At 36.9% G+C, this 20529-nt stretch overlaps 1 protein-coding gene across 1 annotated transcript in view; it reads left to right on the top strand.

The window, feature by feature from the left end:
• MMRN1 (multimerin 1) overlaps positions 1-20529 on the top strand; it is a 63185-nt gene that overhangs the window by 40881 nt on the left and 1775 nt on the right. Inside the window, exon 7 of the mRNA XM_073237301.1 lies at positions 19333-19485. Within this exon, the coding sequence (XP_073093402.1) occupies positions 19333-19485 (153 nt within the window). The remainder of the gene's footprint in view (positions 1-19332; positions 19486-20529) is intronic.

Here is a 20529-nt window from a genome sequence, read left to right as displayed (position 1 = left end):
ATTGTAAAATAAACTACTTCGTTTGATACCTTATTTTATACAGGGTGGGACATACTGACACACTGGCCAAATTTGTCTGTGTTTTCTTGATCTTTGCTATTATATTATAAATACCATATAAACAAATTGCTCCCCTACATAACCAGGAGATGATTTATCCTCATTTTATGAATCTCACAATAATATTATTCAGATTATAACAGCTATCATTTGCAGGATAAGTGCAGTTTGTAGAAAGAAAAACCATATAAACAGAGTTTTAAACATTTAACCTTAATTATAGTAACCAATAACTTCCTTTGAAGCCTTATAAAAGTTTCATACTATCATAATATAATACTGGATACTATTTATTAACATGTTTTCTACCCCAAGCACTGTATGAATTATGCTATATCTGTTGCTTCATTTAGCAACACCTACCAGGTAGTTATCATTCTTCTTAATTTGAAGATGTGTGAACTAACCCTCAGGGAAATGAGCTAAAGTGCCCTGCCAGGTCACGCAGCTAGTAAGTGACGGAGCCGGGGTTTGGTGCATTGGCCTCAGCGCTCAGTCCCCACGGACCATCTTCAGATCGTGGCGCTTGTTCACTTGCCTTTCTCTTCCTTCTGCTTCTGGTGGACGCGTCACGTCTCACTATTTTCATATGGCCGGGAGTTGCCACTCTCAGGGTTTCCTTTCCTGGGGATCTCATCCTGCCATTTATTTCTCACTGACCAGAAAGTAGAGGTGCTACTTTCCATTTGGCTTTTCTGTGATGTGGCCAGTGGGCATTTGGCAGTGAAAGTCATCTTCATTTATTCACAAGGTCTTTTGACTGACACACTGGAAGGGCAAGGCGCAGAGCACTCATTCCTATCACCGGCTTGGGAGCCTTTCCTACTTTCAGTCACGCTGACGATTCCGCTAGGCCGGTGCTGTAAACTGTTCCGATTGAGTCACTGAATACTCGGTTTGTCTCTAAACAATATTCCCATAGACGCCAAGAAGGTTTTATTTCATCTGTGAAGGTTTTTTGTGGAGCAGTTGGCAGACTTGAGCTGGAGAGAGGGTTTGGCTGCTTGCCTTCCTAGAGGACCTGGACCCTGCTCCGACCTGTCCGCAGCACAGTGGGCTCGTGGGACCAGCAACTTTTCATTTTAACCATTTCCCCAATATCTACCAAATATATTTAGTTCTCTTAATAAACCTCCTTTATTCATAATTATAACTGAGCTTATGCTTATCATATAATGATAACTCAAAAAGAATAGTATATAAATTGAAAGGCTTGACTGTATAAAAATGCATGTGCAATGATAAGCACTGAGAAATAGCTACAGAAGGTTTTAATAAGGTGTTTTCTACTCTTTATGCTTTTCCATATTATAAAATACTAGCACTATAGGAGGCAAAAAATTAGCATTTTCAAGATAAATGTCAAGATAACTAATAAGTTGACTTCTGTACAAAGTGGTTGAATATGAGCTAATTACAATTTTGAAGAATATCTGCTTGAATTTAGAGTTTATGATGTGTTTTATAAAGTCTCCAAAACCACACACAAGTTTGGTGGCTTCCTAGAAGCACTCATGGGATTCTTCATGTCATTATACACAGAGCTAAGGTTTATTATGGTGAAAAGATACGATAGGATAGGTGAGAGGAAATGATACAGCAGAGTCCATGCTCAGGCTTTCTTATGCTCTTGCACTCCCATGAGGAGCACATATGTGTGTACTCTTTTTTCTCCCAACCACACACACACACACACACACACACACACAAGGCAGTAACGTGTGTGCAATATTCTGACCAGACAGGTCCATCAGGTAATCAGCACCCAAAGGTTTTACCAGGGTTTGTCTTAGATCAGGCTGCTATCATGAAGTTCCATAGATTGAGTAGCTTGTAAACAACAGAAATGAATTTCTCACAGTTCTGGAGGCTGGAAGTCAAAACATCAAGCCTGCATGACTGGATTCTGGTGAGAGCCTTCTTTCAAGTTGCAGACAGTTAGCTTCTTGTATTCTCACTTAGCAGAAAGGAAGGAGAAAGAATTCTCACTAATTCCATTTAGGAAGGCTCCACCTCCAGGACCTAGTCACCTCCAAAGGCCCCACCTCATAACAGCATCCCACTTGGGGTTAGGATTCTAACATATGAATTTGAGGGGGACACAAACATTCAGTTCATGGCAGGACTGGTCATGTAGACCCCCTCTGTCCAGCACATGCAAAAATTCTAGACTTTCAGAAGCAAAGAAGATGTTTAGCACAAACCATATTGTTTGTACAAAGAGCCTGGGTGCAGTGAATTACACTTACCAGTTAGGGAATGGCCAGAAGCTGGTGTGGGCCAAGGGCAAAACCTTGTAATCAGGTCTTGCTAAAGATATCAGTCTATTTTTTGCTCATGATATTAAAGATATTCTTTGTGTCAGGCTTTCCACTGGGGATAGCCTCCCCAGTTTGTGTCAATAAAATATATCAGTGTTAAAGGGACTATTAAATGAACTCGTGTCTGTTCATGGCTCCGTGGGAGAAGAAAAGATTCACAGCTTTCTGTAGTATTCCCCTTCCTCTGGAAGGATGACAGTTGAAGAGGGGATGCTGACAAAAGGAACAACCCCTTCCTGCACCTTACCTTGCAGTAAGTGGCTGTATCTAAGGTGGACAGACAGAAACCATGTGCTTGATGCTCCCATATGGACCAAAAATTTAAACACATAGTCTAACAGTACAAAAAAGAACTGGGGTAGAATACAGGTTGCATTTACATAGTCACTCCGTATGCTTAGGTCTTTCCCTAACAAGAACTACAGGAGCTATTTCCCAACAGTAGACTTTGACACTAAAGATATGAAACTGAATTTCATTATTATCTGGTCTGTAATTAAATACAATTAATAGATGTCCTTCTACTGATCATTAAAAACATTAAAAACTCAATATTGCATGATAGAATTGTTTTGTGTCATACTGATTATTAAATGTGAAAAGGAAAGTACAGGGATTCTTAAATCATAGATTGTGAACTTACTGCACAGTGGCCCAGATGGGCATGACACTTGCATCTTGATGAAAAATTGCAGCATAAAAATAATAATTGTGCATACATTAACTGCATATGAAATTTAAAAAACACTTTAAAAGTTTTTAATTACCAATTTTACTATACACATCTTAAAAGTGGATCAAGAAAGAAATCAGTATTTTATCATAAATTTAATGTGAACTATTCAAATTTGTTTATGTTGAATAGCATTGCTTTAAGGGAAAATATCAAATGGCACTTTATTGATGTTACTATTGGTCAAGCTAAACTCAAGTCTGTCTACCTCTAGAAACAAATTATCAATAAAATTATTACACAGTGTTTGGAGAACTAAAGAAGTCAGTGAAAGAAAGCTATCTTATGTCATTGTGCTGAACATTACAGGAGCCAAAATACACATATATGTTTTACAAGAAAGTAAACAATTTTTATAATTAATAAGCATTGCTTTAAGAATTCCTTTCTAGGCTTTATAATCTTAGGCAACTGTTAAATTTTAAAATTCGCATAGATATTTAGATTTGAGAGGCATCTGGATAAAGATGTTTTGAAACCATGGGTTTCAGTGAGAGAAACCAGGGGAAAACGTGCATGCTGCGAAGAGACCAGAAATAGGAGCAGAGTCAGGTGAATGACAGCCTCTCTGAGGGCAGTTGGAGAGAGAGGTCAGGAGAGAATATTGAGAAGAAACACTGAAATAGTAGGCTGAGCGTACCTTAGGTGGATGTTAACATCTGATTGTACTTTCTGGTATTACAGAACTAATTAGAGGTTATGGAAAATACTCCAATAACCCAAATAACTGTCTGAGTAATAATGAGGAGACATCAACACTACCTTTCAAACATAAACTCAACACAGTGACTTTATACTAAGAAATTTGCTTAAAAATGTCAAACTACAGATCTATCTTTTAAGAAGTACCTTCCCAGATTAAAATTTTAATAAAAGTACAAGATCATTTTTTATTATTAAATGTTATATTAATTGAAAATACTGTTCTCAAACTCATTTAAGCAGTTTTCCTCTTAGAATCAAATAACTATCTCTTGAGTTATTACTATTATTTGAAAAGAGTAATAATTCATAACCATTCAATTCAATTAAACAAATGTTAATTAAGTGCTAAATGGAATCAGGTACTGTTCCAGATGCTTTGTAATACATCACAATGTTTTTAAAAAAATCCCTATCTTCCTGAAGTTTACACTCCAGCAGGAATAGAGGGAGAGAAGCAAAAAAACATAATAAATAAAAATATAAATTCCTTAGTATGGTAAAAGGTAAAAGGTGATAAGTGTTCTGCATAAAAGAAAAAGCAGAGAAAGGTAAGGAGATAAGAGTCCCCAGGAACGCGCTACGCTCTGCCAGAGCAGATCTTAATGTTATTAAATAAGATGATGGGACAGGCTTCAGTTGTTGGAAAAATAGTGAATTCTGCAAGAAACTGGGAACACAAGGGAAGAGAAAGCAAGGCTCTGGCTCAGAAACTTGGTAGTTTTGTTTTAACCACAGTTGACAGTGGAAGATGTACCCATAGAGTAATGTGATATTTGGTTGTTATGGTTTACATTTATTTTCCTATGTGCTTATTAGCACCGTGTTATTAGAGAACAGTTTTGAATGTGAAAGAGAAAAAAAGATGCTGCACCATATACTAAGCACTAAATGAGTGTTACAAGATTCAACTATAGTTCAGTTCCTTATTAAGAATTCTGTGTTGGGCATATTTCACGGAAGAGGTGGATTTGGACTGGACATTTATTCAGCCAACCATTTACACTCTGTGTGGAGTGTAACATGTTTAAATTTATATGTTGGTAACAAAGATTTTGGAGCAAGAATATGACATGATCAGGTATTGTATAATTAATATTTATTTTGAGCTTTTCAGATAGACCAGTTAGAAAATCAATACAACAGCTGTCTATATGTTTACATGCATTAATATACTTGAATTTTGAACAATTCTGTAGGCAGTGCTATTATCATTTCCATTTTACAGATGTCCAGACAAGTTGAGTAACTTACACATAGTTGCAGAGCTAATCCCTTTCAGAGCTGACATTCAAACCCAAGCAATCCATATCCTTTCAGGCTTTAAACAATATAGTAATTTCACTATGCTGACATTTATTTAACCTGTATTCTACTTATGACTTCTAGGGCATTTTCAAATATTTCTCTATTTTAGGTAATGCTACACTAACAGGGAAATTTGTGTGCACATCTTTAATTTTATTTCCTTAAAATACCATCCAAAAATAAAATAAAATTTCTGGTTCAAAGCCCATGAACAGTTTTAAAGAATGTCATAAATATTGTCAGATTTCTCTTTAGGAATTTTTAATTTATACTCCTATTAATTTATATTCCCTAAAGTGTCTGAGTATTATATGTATGCATGCACATACATACACACACTTATTTTCCCTGAAAAGTGCACCTGAAAAATTGAAAAATATAATAGAAGATTTTGATAAGCAGTGAAGTTTAAACTATAGAGTGTTAAGAAAATATATTTCATAGCTATATGAACAGAGGTTGTTTAGAGGCAGGCAGTGTGATTTAAAAACTACTGCAGTCATTTAGACATGATGTAATAGGACGCCAACTAGGAAGGTTGATGAGGATGAAATGGAAATCTAACAGTAGGAGCATTACTTTTGGGCACATTTGGTAAAATAAGTACTAAAACCAAAAACAAGGGCAGCTGTAATATATCTTCAGTGATTTTTAAATTCTGGGTGGTAAAATGAGGGACTTGATACAGATAAGCTTGTTTGTTTATTTGCTTATGGTATAATTTACATACAGTTCAATTTACAGTTTCTGATGTGCAGTCTATGCCTTTTAACAAATTTATAGTCATTTAACCACTTCAACGAAGACAGAATAGTTTCATTACCCCTCCAAACCTTCTGACATAGCTTTGTAGTCAAACCCTACATACATTACCACTCACTAACAACCAGTGATGTGTTTTCTTCCCTTACAGTTTTATGTTTTCTGGAGTATCTTATTTGTCAAATCATACAGTAGGTGTAGGCTTTTGAGTCTGAATTCTTTCCCTTAGTGTAATATGTCTGAGATTCATCCATGTCACGGTACCAAGGAGTGGCCCATTGTATGGATGTCCTGCAGTTGGTTTTTCCATTTACCAGTTGAAGGATATCTTGGTTGTTTCCAATTTGGGGTGATTATGAATAAAGCTGCTAGGAACATTCACATACAGGTTCTTATGTGAATTTAAATTTTCATTTGTCTTGAATAAATATGTAGCAGCAGCATAGATTGGCTATAAAATAAATATAGTTTTATAGTTTTAATTCTGTATGGAATAGCCAGCCACTTACCATTTCCATTTTTTGTGTATCTACTATATAGGCTTTAGGTTTGTGGTTACCATAAAGTTCACATATGACTTCCTATATATATATATATATATATATATATATATATATATATATATATATATATGTAGGAGTTTTAGAATGTATTCAAAATTAAGCAACCATCACCCTAATATAGACTATTACATATATATATATATGTGTGTGTGTGTATGTGTGTTCTGCTTTTCAAAATTAGTCTACCATCACCCTAATATAGACTATTACATATATGTATGTGTGTGTATGTGTGTACTACATTTTTATTATCCCGACTTCCACATTCTATGTATAAGATGCCATAACTGACATCTTTTATTTTGCATATCCCTTGGCTAATTTTGTGTATAACTGATTTTACTACTTTTGTCTTTCAAACTTCAGACTCATTTTGGAAGTGATTGGTCTGCTACCTTTACTGTAACTTTGTTCCCACTGATGAAAAGTATTTAAATTTATTAACATTTCCATCCAAAGAAGTCCCTTTAACATTTCCTGTAAGGGTGATTTAGTGGTGATGAATTGTTTTAACCTTCCTTTATCTAGAAATTTTTTTCTCTCCTTCAATTCTGAATGATAACCTTTCTGAGTAGAGTATTCTTTTTTTTTTTTCCATTTACTGAGATTTTTGCTTTATTTCAGGTGACAAGTGAACTTGTTTACAACTTTTTTTTTTGGTATCATTAATCTACAACTACATGAAGGACATTATGTTTACTAGGCTCTCCCCTTCACCAAGTCCCCCCCACATCCCCATTCACAGTCACTGTCCATCAAAATACTAAGATGCTGTAAAATCACTACTTGTCTTCTCTGTGTTGCACCGCCCTCCCTGTGCCCCCACACACACTATACATTTTAATTGTAATGCCCCCTTTCTTTTCTTCCCTCCCTTATCCCTCCCTTCCCACCCGTCCTCCCCAGTCCCTCTCCCTTTGGTAACTATAGTCCATTCTTGGGTTCTGTGCTTCTGCTGCTGTTTTGTTCCTTCAGTTTTCTTTTGTTCTTATAATCCACATATGAGTGAAATCATTTGGTACTTGTCTTTCTCTGCCTGGCTTATTTCACTGAGCATAATACCCTCTAGTTCCATCCATGTTGTTGCGAATGGTAGGATTTGTTTTTTTCTTATGGCTGAGTAATATTCCATTCTGTATATGTACCACATCTTCTTTATCCACTCATCTACTGATGGACATCTAGGTTGCTTCCATATCTTGGCTATTGCAGGGGTGTATCAGTCTTTTTCAAACTGGAGTGCTACATTCTTAGGGTAAATTCCTAGAAGTGGAATTCCTGGGTCAAATGGTATTTCTATTTTGAGCATTTTGAGGAACCACCATACTGCTTTCCACAATGGTTGAACTAATTTACATTCCCACCAGCAGTGTAGGAGGATTCCCCTTTCTCCACAACCTTGCCAACATTTGTTGTTGTTTGTCTTTTGGATGGTGGTGATCCTTACTGGTGTGAGGTGATATCTCATTGTGGTTTTAATTTGCATTTCTCTGATGATCAGCGATGTGGAGCATCTTTTCATGTGTCTGTTGGCCATTTGAATTTCTTCTTGAGAGAACTGTCTATTCAGCTCCTCTGCCCATTTCTTAATTGGATTATTTGCTTTTTGTTTATTGAGGTGTGTGAGCTCTTTTATATTTTGGATGTCAACCCTTTATCAGATCTGTGATTTTCGAATATATTCTCCCATACTGTAGGAAACCTTTTTGTTCTATTGATGGTGTCCTTTACTGTACAGAAGCTTTTCAGCATAATATAGTCCCATTTGTTCATTTTTGCTTTTGTTTCCCTTGCCCGGGGAGATATGTTCAAGAAGAGGTCACTCATGTTTATGTCTAAGAGATTTTTGCCTATGTTTTTTTCTAAGAGTTTTATGGTTTCATGACTTACATTCAAGTCTTTGATCCATTTCTAATTTACTATTGTGTATGGGGTTAGACAGTGATCCAGTTTCATTCTCTTACATTAGCTGTCCAGTTTTGCCAGCACCATCTGTTGTAGAGACTGTCATTTCCCCATTGTATGTCCATGGCCCCTTTATTGAATATTAGTTGACCATATATGTTTGGGTTAATGTTTGGAGTTTCTATTCTGTTCCATTGGTCTGTGGCTCTGTTCTTGTGCCAGTACCAAATTGTCTTGATTACTGTGGCTTTGTAGTAGAGCTTGAAGTTCAGGAGTGAGATCCCCCCCACTTTATTCTTCCTTCTCAGGATTGCTTTAGCTATTCGGTGTCTTTGGTGTTTCCATATGAATTTTTGAACTATTTGTTCCAGTTCATTGAAGAAAGCTGTTGGTAATTTGATAGGGATTGCATCGAATGTGTATATTGCTTTGGGCAGGATGGCCATTTTGACGATATTAATTCTTCCTAGCCAAGAGCATGGGATGAGTTTCCATTTGTTAGTGACCTCTTTAATTTCTCTTAAGAGTGTCTTACAGTTTTCAGGGTATAGGTCTTTCACTTCCTGGGTTAGGTTTATTCCTAGGTATTTTATTCTTTTTGATGCTATTGTGAGTGAAATTGTCTTCCTGATTTCTCTTTCTATTAGTTTATTGTTAGTATATAGGAAAGCCACAGATTTTTGTGTGTTGATTTTGTACCTTGCAACTTTGCTGAATTCTGATATTAGCTCTAGTAGTTTCGGAGTGGAGTCTTTAGGGTTTTCCATGTACAACATCATGTCATCTGCAAATAGTGACAGTCTAACTTCTTCTTTACCAATCTGGATTCCTTGTATTTCTTTGTTTTGTCTAATTGCCGTGGCCAGGACCTCCAGTATTTTGTTGAAAAACAGTGGGGAGAGTGGGCATCCCTGTCTTGTTCCCAATCTCAGAGGATAAGCTTTCAGCTTCTCGCTGTTCAGTATGATGTTGGCTGTGGGTTTATCATATATGGCCTTTATTATGTTGAGGTACTTGACCTCCATACCCATTTTGTTGAGAGTTTTTATCATGAATGGATGTTGAATTTTATTGAATGCTTTTTCAGCATCTATGGAGATGATCATGTGGTTTTTGTCTTTCTTTTTGTTGATGTGGTGGATGATGTTGATGGATTTTTGAATGTTGTACCATCCTTGCATCCCTGTGATGAATCCCACTTGGTCATGGTGTATGATCCTTTTGATGTATTTTTGAATTTGGTTTGCTAATATTTTGTTGAGTATTTTTGCATCTATGTTCGTCAGGGATATTGGTCTGTAGTTTTCTTTTTTGGTGGGGTCTTTGCCTGGTTTTGGTATTAGGATGATGTTGGCTTCATAGAATGAGTTTGGGAGTATCCCCTCCTCTTCTATTTTTTGGAAAACTTTAAGGAGAATGGGTATTATGTCTTCTCTTTATGTCTGATAAAATTCCGAGGTAAATCCATCTGGCCCGGGGGTTTTGTTCTTTGGTAGTTTTTTGATTACTGCTTCGATTTTGTTTCTGGTAATTGGTCTCTTTAGATTTTCTGTTTCTTTCTGGGTCAGTCTTGGAAGGTTGTATTTTTTCTAGGAAGTTGTCCATTTCTCCTAGGTTTCCCAGCTTGGTAGCATGTAGGTTTTCATAGTACTCTCTAATAATTCTTTGTTTTTCTGTGGGATCCATCGTGATGTTTCCTTTCTCGTTTCTGATTCTGTTGATTTGTGTTGACTCTCTTTTCCTCTTAATAACTCTGGCTAGAGGCTTATCTATTTTGTTTATTTTCTCAAAGAACCAGCTCTTGGTTTCATTGATTTTTGCTATTGTTTTATTCTTCTCAATTTTATTTATTTCTTCTCTGATCATCATAATGTCCCTCCTTCTGCTGATCTTAGGCCTCATTTGTTCTTCTGTTTCCAATTTCGATAGTTGTGACATTAGACCATTCATTTGGGATTGTTCTTCCTTCTTTAAATATGCCTGGATTGCTATATACTTTCTTCTTAAGACTGCTTTTGCTGTATCCCACAGTAGTTGGGGCTTTGTGTTGTTGTTGTCGTTTGTTTCCATATATTGCTGGATCTCCATTTTAATTTGGTCATTGATCCATTGATTATTTAGGAGCGTGTTGTTAAGCCTCCATGTGTTTGTGAGCCTTTTTGCTTTCTTTGTACAGTTTATTTCTAGTTTTATGCCTTTGTGGTCTGAAAAGTTGGTTGGTAGGATTTCAATCTTTTGGAATTTACTGAGGCTCTTTTTGTGGTCCAGTATGTGGTCTATTCTGGAGAATGTTCCATGTGCACTTGAGAAGAATGTGTATCCTGTTGCTTTTGGATGTAGAGTTCTGTAGATGTCTATTAGGTCCATCTGTTCTAGTGTTTTGTTCAGTGCCTCTGTGTCGTTATTTATTTTCTGTCTGGTGGATCTGTCCTTTGGAGTGAGTAGTGTGTTGAAGTCTCCCAGAATGAATGCATTGCATTCTGTTTCCTCCTTCAATTCTGTTAGTATTTGTTTCACATATGTTGGTGCTCCTATATTGGGTGCATATATATTTATAATGGTTATATCCTCTTGTTGGACTGAGCCCTTTATCATTATGTAATGCCGTTCTTTATCTTTTGTTACTTTCTTTATTTTGAAGTCCATTTTGTCTGATACCAGTATTGCAACACCTGCTTTTTTCTCTCTGTTGTTTGCATGAAATATCTTTTTCCATCCCTTGACTTTAAGTCTCTGCATGTCTTTGGGTTTGAGGTGAGTCTCTTGTAAGCAGCATATGGATGGGTCTTGCTTTTTTATCCATTCTATTGCTCTGTGTCTTTTGATTGGTGCATTCAGTCCATTCACATTTAGGGTGATTATTGAAAGGTATGTACTTATTGCCATTGCAGGCTTTAAGTTTGTGGTTACCAAAGGTTCAAGGTTAGCTTCTTTACTATCTTACTGTCTAACTTAACTCGCTTATTGAGCTATAATAAACATGGTCTGATGATTCTTTATTTCTCTCCCTTCTTATTCCCCCTCCTCCCTTCTTCATATGTTGTGTGTTTTGTTCTGTGCTTTTTAGGAGTGCTCCCATCTAGAGCAGTCCCTGTAAGATGCCCTGTAGAGGTGGTTTGTGGGAGGCAAATTCCCTCAACTTTTGCTTGTCTGGGAATTGTTTAATCCCTCCTTCATATTTAAATGATATTCATGGTGGATACAGTAGTCTTGGTTCTAGGCCCTTCTGTTTCATTGCATTATGTATATCATGCCATTCTCTTCTGGCCTGTAGGGTTTTTGTTGAGAAGTCTGATGATAGCCTGATGGGTTTTCCTTTGTAAGTAACCTTTTTTTCTCTCTGGCTGCCTTTAATACTTTGTCCTTGTCTTTGATCTTTGCCATTTTAATTATTATGTGTCTTGGTGTTGCCCTCCTTGGATCCCTTGTCATGGGAGTTCTGTGTACCTCTGTGGTCTGAAAGCCCATTTCCTCCCCTAGTTTGGGGAAGTTTTCAGCAATTATTTCTTCAAAGACACTTTCTATCCCTTTTTTTCTCTTCTTCTTCTGGTACCCCAATGCGGATATTGTTCCGTTTCGATTGGTCACTCAGTTCTCTTAAAATTCTTTCATTCCTGGAGATCCTTTTATCTCTCTCTGCATCAGCTTCTCTGCATTCCTGTTCTCTGTTTTCTGGTCCATTAATGGTCCAGAAATAGTCTCTTGCATCTCGTCCATTCTGTTTTGAAGTCCTTCCAGAGCTTGTTTTATTTCTGTATTCTCCCTGCTTAGTTCTTGCATATTTCTCTGCCACTCCATCAGCATGGTTATGACTTTTGTTTTGAATTCTTTTTCAGGAAAACTGGTTAAATGTATCTCCCCAGGTTCCTTCTCAGGGGAAGATGTAGCAGATATCGACGCTGTCTGGGTTAGTCTTGTCTGGATCAAACTTTTTGCCTTTTCATGTTGATAGGTGCAATGGTGAGCTATTTACTTTCTGTTAGCTGGGAGGGCCAAGGCTTTCCACTAGTTCCTGGCCTTTTTTTACTGGGACAACTGAGACCCCTAGTGGCTTGTGTTGGGCAATTGTGTGTAGACTGGGTCTCTGTGTCTTGCCCAGCCGGTTTGGAGGAAGCTCCCTTGCTGTGGGCATGGCCAGCCTCAGGCTGGTGCTCTGCTATGGCAGGGCCCCGGAGGGGTAATGGATGGGGGGCTGTTTGTTTACCTCCATGATGCGTCTCAGAGCTGTTGCCCAGGGGATTAGTACGCCCAGGGTTCCCTGGCATTTCCAGCTGCTGGACTTTGACCCGATTAGCTTCTGTCCAGCTGTGTCATCCCTGTCCCTTTAAGACTCTCAAAAAGCACTTGCTTTTCTTTGTCACAGAGGCACCGGCTTCGGGACCCCCTCAAAGGTCTTCCTGTCCTGTTTCCCTAGTTTCTAGCACCCCACGCATGCACTGTGTCTGCGCTCTGGTGCAGAAGGCTAGGGCTGGGGGTTTAGCAGTCCTGGGCTCCCTCTCCCTCCCCACTCTGACTCTTCTCCTTCTGCTGGGAGCTGGGGTGAGGAGCGCTTGGGTCCCACCAGGCTGCGGCTTGCATCTTACCCCTTTCACCAGGTGCTGGGTTCTCGCAGGTGTGGATATAGTCTGGCTGTTGTCCTGTGTCTTCTGGTCTCTCTTTTAGGATTAGTTGTATTTGTTGTATTTTCAAAAATATATATGTTTTTGGGAGGAAATTCCCACTGTCCTACTCACGCCGCCATCTTGGCTCCGCCTCCTGGGTAGAGTATTCTTGATTGTAGATTTTTTTCCCTTCAGCTGTTTGCTTCATGCCACTCCCTTTTGTCTTGTGAAGTTTCTCCTGATAGCCTTATCAAGTTTCCCTTATATGTAACTGTCTGCCTTTCCCTTGGTAATTTTAATGTTTCCGTTTGTCTCTGATCTTTGCAATTTCAATTACTATGAGTCTTGATGTAGACTTCCTTGGGTTCATCTTGTTAGGGGCTCTCTCTGCTTCAGGACCTGGATACCTGTTTCCTTCCTCAGATTGTGGAGATTTTCAGCTATTATTTCTTCAAATAGACTATCTATCCCTTTCTCTTTCTCTTCTCCTTCTGGGACACCTTTTACATGAATAGTTTGTTTTGTTTGGAGTTGTCCCACAGCTCTCTTAGCATCTTCTCATTTTCAGAAATCCTTTTTCCTCTTTGTTCCTCAGCTTGGTAAATTTTCCCTACCCTGTTTTCTAGCTCAGTGATCCTTTCTTCTGTATCCTTTAGTTTACTATTAATTCCCTCTATTGTATTTTTCATTTAATTATTGTATACTTCAGCTTTGACTGGTTCCTTTTTATATTTTCTTCTTTGTTGAAATTCTTCCTGAGGTTGTCTATTATTTAGTTAAGTGAGCATCTTTATAACCATTACCTTGAATTTTTTATCAGGTAGATTGTTTATCTCCATTTCTTTTAGCAATTTTACTGGTGTTTTTGTCTTTTTTTGTTTGGAACATATTCCTCTGCCTCGTCATGTTCTCTGTATTTCTGTTTAGTACCTAGATCAGCTATGCCTCTTGGTCTTGAAAGTAGTGGCTTTATATAATAGGCATCTTGTTGTGCCCAGGAAAGTAAAGCCCTGCTCACCAGAGCCAGGTGCTCTAGAGGTGTCCCCTGTTGTGGCTGAGCTGCAACTGTCCTTAGTGGACTGTATGTGGGATCCACCCCAAGCCCAGCTGCCAGCAATGGCCAATCCCTGCTGCTCTGCTTCTGTGTGATACCAGACTGCTGTGCTCCAGTATGCTCTGGGTGGGACCTGCCCATAGCCTGGCTGCCAGCCATGGCAGATAGCCAGTGCTATGCCTCAGTGTGCACTCAGGTTGCTTTTCTGCAATGTGGGCAGGGCATGCCCTCAGCCTGGCTGCCAGCTGTGGCAGATGTGACTACTGTGGGCTGGGCATGTTGGATGGGTAAAGTCTGCAGGGAAATCCTGGGGCTGAGGAAGAAGGGTAGATGGAGAGTTTCAGAGCTGCCTCTCACAAGTTTTTGTCCAGTTGGGATGACAGCAAGCTGGAAAAGTGGCATCTGCCTGCCCTTTCTCCTCCAAAGAGAGCTCCTTCAGACTCCTGCCTTTCCAGTACACTTCCCAAGGCTATCAAACCATCTTTCAAATTGCTGCCTCTGTGTTGGGTCTGAGAGGAGTTGAAAGAGCATGCCAGTACCCCACAAGTGGAGACTTGGCCCCCCACAGACTTCCAACACTCCCTGATATCAGCTCCATTAATCTTCAGAGTCCAATGTGTAGAGACTTGTCTTCCAAGAGCAGATCCCCAGGGCCAGGTGTGCTGAGCTCCTCAGCATTTTTTTGCCTCTCTAATCCACTTCTCTTTCCTTCCTGCTTGGGGTTGGAACAGGGAGAGGGCTTGGATCCCAGTTGATGGTAGCTCTGCTCCTTTACCCTTCTCAATATGGTCTTCTCTTCTTTTACCAGGTGTAGAAGGTCTGTACTGTCCATTTTCAGGTCATTTTCTGTGTTACTTGTATTAAATCAGCTGTTTCCTCAGTGTATATGTGGGAGATGTTTATCACAGTGACCTCCTATTCTGCCATCTTCCTGTCCCTGCAATGTTATTATTTAAATGAAGTAATAATAAATAAGATCTTGATGCTATGCAGAACTAAGCAATAAAAAAATAAAAATTAATTTAAATAAATAAGTAAAAAAATATAAAATACATTATATGTAGCATATCATGTATACTAGAGATAAAAATAAGAATGAAGCAGAAGACTCAATGTAATATACTTCATTTTCTTCATCAAATACCTCTTGAATAAGTGCTGAATGAGCACTGAGAAAGGCTGAGTGGACTAAGTGGCAAATTCAACCGTCCCTCTTCTCTGGTAGCTCATACATTAAGCAAGTAATTACAATAAAGAATGGCAAATATTAACAAAGGTAGAGGGCTTTGAAAATGTAAGGAGCTCTCCAATCAGTTCAAATTTAACATGAACATTTATGTAATATGGAAAAAGGATTAATAGAAAAGTATAACTTGAGCACATATCAGGGTCCAGAAAGCAAAGACCAGACAGATTAAAACTTATGAACATTCCAAGACCATGGCAAAGGAATTTTAGTCATCTTCAGAGCAAGGAAATGAGTATCGAAAGGTTAGTTATACTATTTGCACAAGATAGTAGACTGTTGAGTTGGCAGAATTCTCAAATATTATCCTGATCTCCAACAAAGAAAATAATGGACTGGAAAGAGTTGAAGAGGTTATTGAACTTTGAGGTAAGAGAGAAGCTATGGAAAGTATGCTTGAAATGATTCCATGTCTCTAAAAAAAAAACATTCCAGTGACATAACAGAGTCAAACTCTACCTGATCTTTAAGAAACTATGAAGAAAAAACAGAATATTAGATTAAGAATGTGGTAATCTGCTAAAATCTTTCATTAATTTGTTTATTCATCTTTAAAAAAGACATCTTAGCACTTATATATGCCAGGCACTGTGCTGGTCAGTAGTGACACAAATTTTAAGAAGTAGAGGAGCTAAGCCCTGACCTCACAAAATCTTACACTCTAGTTGGAAGAAGGACATGTGAGCAATTACAGTACTGTGATAAGTTCAACAAGAAAACTTCAGAGTATCAGACAATAATAAAGAGAATTAATGCAGTTAATTTCAGTAATAGGGAGGAATGAAGATGTCAGAATGAGAACAATGCTTTATAGAAATCTGATTTTTATTGTTAATTAAGAATAAATTGCCTATTGAGCACAAATGTATACAGGAACTTATAAAAGTATCTAACCATTTTTAAGTATTTCAGGATTAAAGTTGAAAAATGTAAGTCAGATGATAAAAGTATATTTGTAGCTAATTGTGTAATGATATAGGAATAGTTTCAGTCTTTGTCTGTTAGAAGGTTCTGTAATTGACACTGACTCAGTAAGTGTTTGTTTTCATCAATGATTTGGATGGTAAATTTGGAAATGATAAAGCTGAGAGGGATGGTTAAAACATCTCATCCAGAGTTAGAACACTTTCCATGGATAGAGATAATAAGTCTAAAAAGATAAATTTAATTATCAGTAATAATTTTGAATTCATATTAAAGTGAATCAAATAAAAATGTAATCTTAGAGAACTTCAGTGACATCAGAGCGTAGAAGATCTGTTACAACACAATGTAATACTGATGCAAAAATAGATGATGAATACTTAGTGCTTATATAACATTAATAGAATTGTAAGGTCATTTCAGCAGGAGTAACTGACAATTGTTACCATAACCTGCTCTAATTAGACTCAGTTCCCAATATGTCTAGTTCTGGGAGCTGTGGGAATAATTTTATGTAGTGTAGTGTGGATTATTTTGACAGGGACTTGGAGACCAGAGTTACCTAAATTATCAAAGAAGACTAAGAAAGGAACTTAAAACACATGCAGCAGAAGCTGGTGTAGACCAATGAGTAATGCACTTGAACAGGTAATCAGTAGGCACCATGAGAGATGTTCTAGAAGGCAAAATGTGTATAGTCTCAGAAAATTAGAGCTACTATAGCAATAGAAGAAGATGCATGCCCCAATTAGAGGCCCCCAGTGGACCTCTTCTCACCATGAATGACCCTGCTAAGGTATTAGAATAAAAGGCAGAGGCATCCTCTAAAATGACTCAAAGAGAAAAAAAAAGGACTGAGGAAAGAACCCATTCCTGGAGGTAATGAAACAGAAAGGAATTCACATCCTGGATCTTAAATCGAAGGCAAAGGTCCTGGTCACGTAGAATCAGCATAGAGCCAATAACAACACAAAGAATACATTTCTAGAGTTTCTGAAATTCTCCTGCCTAGAACAGGTTTGGTTCCTGATTCATGTACATGGCTGAGTCTACAGGTGAAAGTGGCATTTTGCCATCTGGGAAAATAAGAATTATACAGCTGATCAGATTACATAAATAATTCAGTGTTCCCCCAACTCCACTGCAGTTGATTGATTCCTACTGAACACATTAATTGAACATCCTGTAAGTCAATTACTGTGCTAGATTCAGAGCATGTGAAAACATGAAGCCAGTGCTTTGACATAAAGAATTTACATTTCTGTAGCTGGTAGAGAATTATTGAAGTATTTAAAGCTAGCAAATAATGGCCTAGATTTTAGAATGATAGTAAAAGCAATGGAAGGATTTAATAATTTTCACATGGTTGAGAAACGTTGTTAAATAAATGTGGACAAGTTAAAAAATATATTAAAAGATAGTCCATACATGTAATTTATTTTTCATATGTATTTTAATAAGGAAGATACTTTATGGAATTCTACAGATAATATATTAAAATAATATAAATACATATCTAATTGCATAAGTAATACATATGTTTGCAAAAAAAATCTAATACCGGCCTACAGTTTGGTCACATTTTATGTGAATTTGAATTACTTAAGTATGAAATAGAATGTATATAAAATATTTATAAGCTCTCACTTCTTGAGAAAAATGTTAAACAAAGCAAATAACCCTATATTTAAAAATCATCAACAATTAGTATTTTAAATGAGTGAATTGTAAACTGTTTACACTGTTGCCACAAGGTGGTGCCATAGTGGTAACTGTGGACTAACAGGTGTTCTTATAACCTTTTCTCTGTTTATGTATTATTTTTATAACCATATTCGTAATTGGAGGCTTGTGTAAATAATTGAAATTATTCTATACCTAATATGTGAACTAGAGCATCCTGACTTCAATAAGTCAAATGTGTTGGGCATCTATCTCATTCCTTAATTGCTGTCTGATACTCTTAGTGAAAAAACACTATAATTCATTTTAATGTCTCTCATCAATGACATCCGTTATGTGTCTTACAATTTTTCAGTAATGCAAAGGATATCATAAAGAACATCTTGAACAATTCTCTTTTTATACAAAGGCAAGTATGTCTGGAGTACATATTCTGCCAGGAGAAATTTCTGGCTCAAAGCAAGTGAATCTTTTTAATTCTGAAAAATATGAACAAATTTTCCTATTCAAAAGTTCTCACAATTTAAGGTGTAACCAACATTGTTTGAGAATGTCTATTTTTCCTTGTATCACAATGACTGATTATTTCCTTTTCTTAAATGTTACCATGTGATATAAAAATGTTAATGGTGATAATTAATATTCCTTAATTAGCAGTGAGGCTGAAGGGGTTTTAAAGGTTTCAGAAGCTTTTGTGGTCTTTATTCAATGATTTGCCAGCTTATATCATTTGCCCACTTTTCACTTTTTTTCACAATCTTTTGGATTGGTCAGAACTTTTCATTTATGGGATTATGGTCATTAGATGTATGCCTATTTAAAAAATCTTTTCTCCTAATCTGTCATTTATCTTTGAACTTTGGTAATAATGGCTTTCATTGTAAATGAATTTTGATTCATAGGTGGTCAAATATTAGGATTTTTCTCATACAGCTTGTGATTTATGTTTTGTTTTGCTTTGAGTTTTCCAAAATTTTAAAGTGCTACAAAGATATTCCTTTTATTTTATTACAATGCAGTTTTATGTGGTTTTGGGTTCTTTTTTATTCAGTGTTTTTGTACATGGGGAATTTATGTTTTTATGCATATCTAATTAACTTAACACCATGTATTGAATAGATATCTTCCTTTGCCAATGATTTGAAATATTATCTTTATCATGTACCAGTTCCAAATATATGATACTGTGTCCAGAGTTTCTCTTCTGTTCTGCAATTGACCTAAATCTTAACATCCACACAAATAAATGTAATCTTCACAAATTATCTCCACTTCAAAGAAGCAAGAAAGGGAGCTCAGAGAGTAAAGGGGTTTGCATGAAGTGCCATGATTAATTGTGGCTTCACTGGGCCTGGAAACCCATTTTTCTTATTTCTCCTTCAGTGTTTTTTTCCACTCTACTGCAAAGTAAGATTTGAAATCAACTGGAAAATAGGTCACTTTTACACTCTTTTATCTTGACTTTTTCAGTAACAGGAGAGTATTCAGACTGTAGTAGGTCCCCATGCCAGAATGGGGGCACGTGTATAAATGGGAAAACTAGCTTTATCTGTGCTTGCCGACATCCTTTTACTGGTGACAACTGTACTGTCAAGCTGGTGGAAGAAAACGCTTTAGCTCCAGGTAAGAAAGTGCATGCATCATTGGATATGCTCAATGTCAAAAACAAAAACATTTTTTGAAAATATTTACAAATGAATATTTAAGCCTGTTTAACCTCGACTCCCTTGAGGATTAATTCCTTTTACTTATGAAATTTATTGACTAGTATACATGACTTACAAGTGGAAATGTCTTTTTGGCAGGTAAATTGATATTGATATACATTTGCTGAAATTTTCAATATTGGTATTATAGAGGCAGTTTTTTTCTTAGGCACCTTAAAAGAAAATACAGATTATATATCTGACTGGCGTAAACTCTCCTGAAACAAGTTGTTAAAGAAACACACCTTTGATTCATATCAAATATAGTCAGTCAGAAGCTTTAATAAGCACTTGGCAACATGTCTTTTATGAAGGTTAGTAGTGCCTTTTGATGGGTTGAGGGCTGTTAGAACATCCTCAAATGTATTGAGTAGAGCAAGATGCTTTTCTGTCCGTTTACCTTCCTAAATACTGGTTGCTATAAATTTATTTCAAGAGTGTAGCATTTCTGATTTTTATACAAGGAAATATATGCAGCATTTAAAATACATTCTCTTTAATAAAAGCAAAGAAACATATTTTGAATCAGGCTTTTTTCTTAATCAAATGCTGGATAGGGTGGAATGAATTTTTTAGTCTATTTTTAAATCTCAGCCTTTGTAAGAATTTGGCATTAATTACATAGAAAATTCCTTTTGTCTACTTCTCTATAGTGCCTATGACTTCATTTGGTTTCCATTTTGGCTTGTAGAAACTGTTTGACAAGATACTGGAAAATTTGTTTCTATATCATGTCGACTTCAGTTCCTGTGAGGGACTTTAAAACATTCTGGCATACCATAATAATCACAGAGTGCTTTGAATTCCTTTATCTGTGGAGAGATCAAAGCAACATGCAAATATGGGGCATGAGTGGTATCAAGTAGTATCATCATTCTGTCCTCTCTCATTTAATGAAGAAACTGAGGCTCAGAGAGGCTAACTGATTTCAGGTAATTCAGCCAAGAGAAGAAGCAGGCAA

The sequence above is a fragment of the Manis javanica genome, chromosome 5, assembly GCF_040802235.1.
Source record: "Manis javanica isolate MJ-LG chromosome 5, MJ_LKY, whole genome shotgun sequence".
Lineage (NCBI taxonomy): Eukaryota > Metazoa > Chordata > Mammalia > Pholidota > Manidae > Manis > Manis javanica.
Note: the sequence above shows the minus strand (reverse complement) of the source record. Positions and strands in the feature narration are given on the sequence as shown.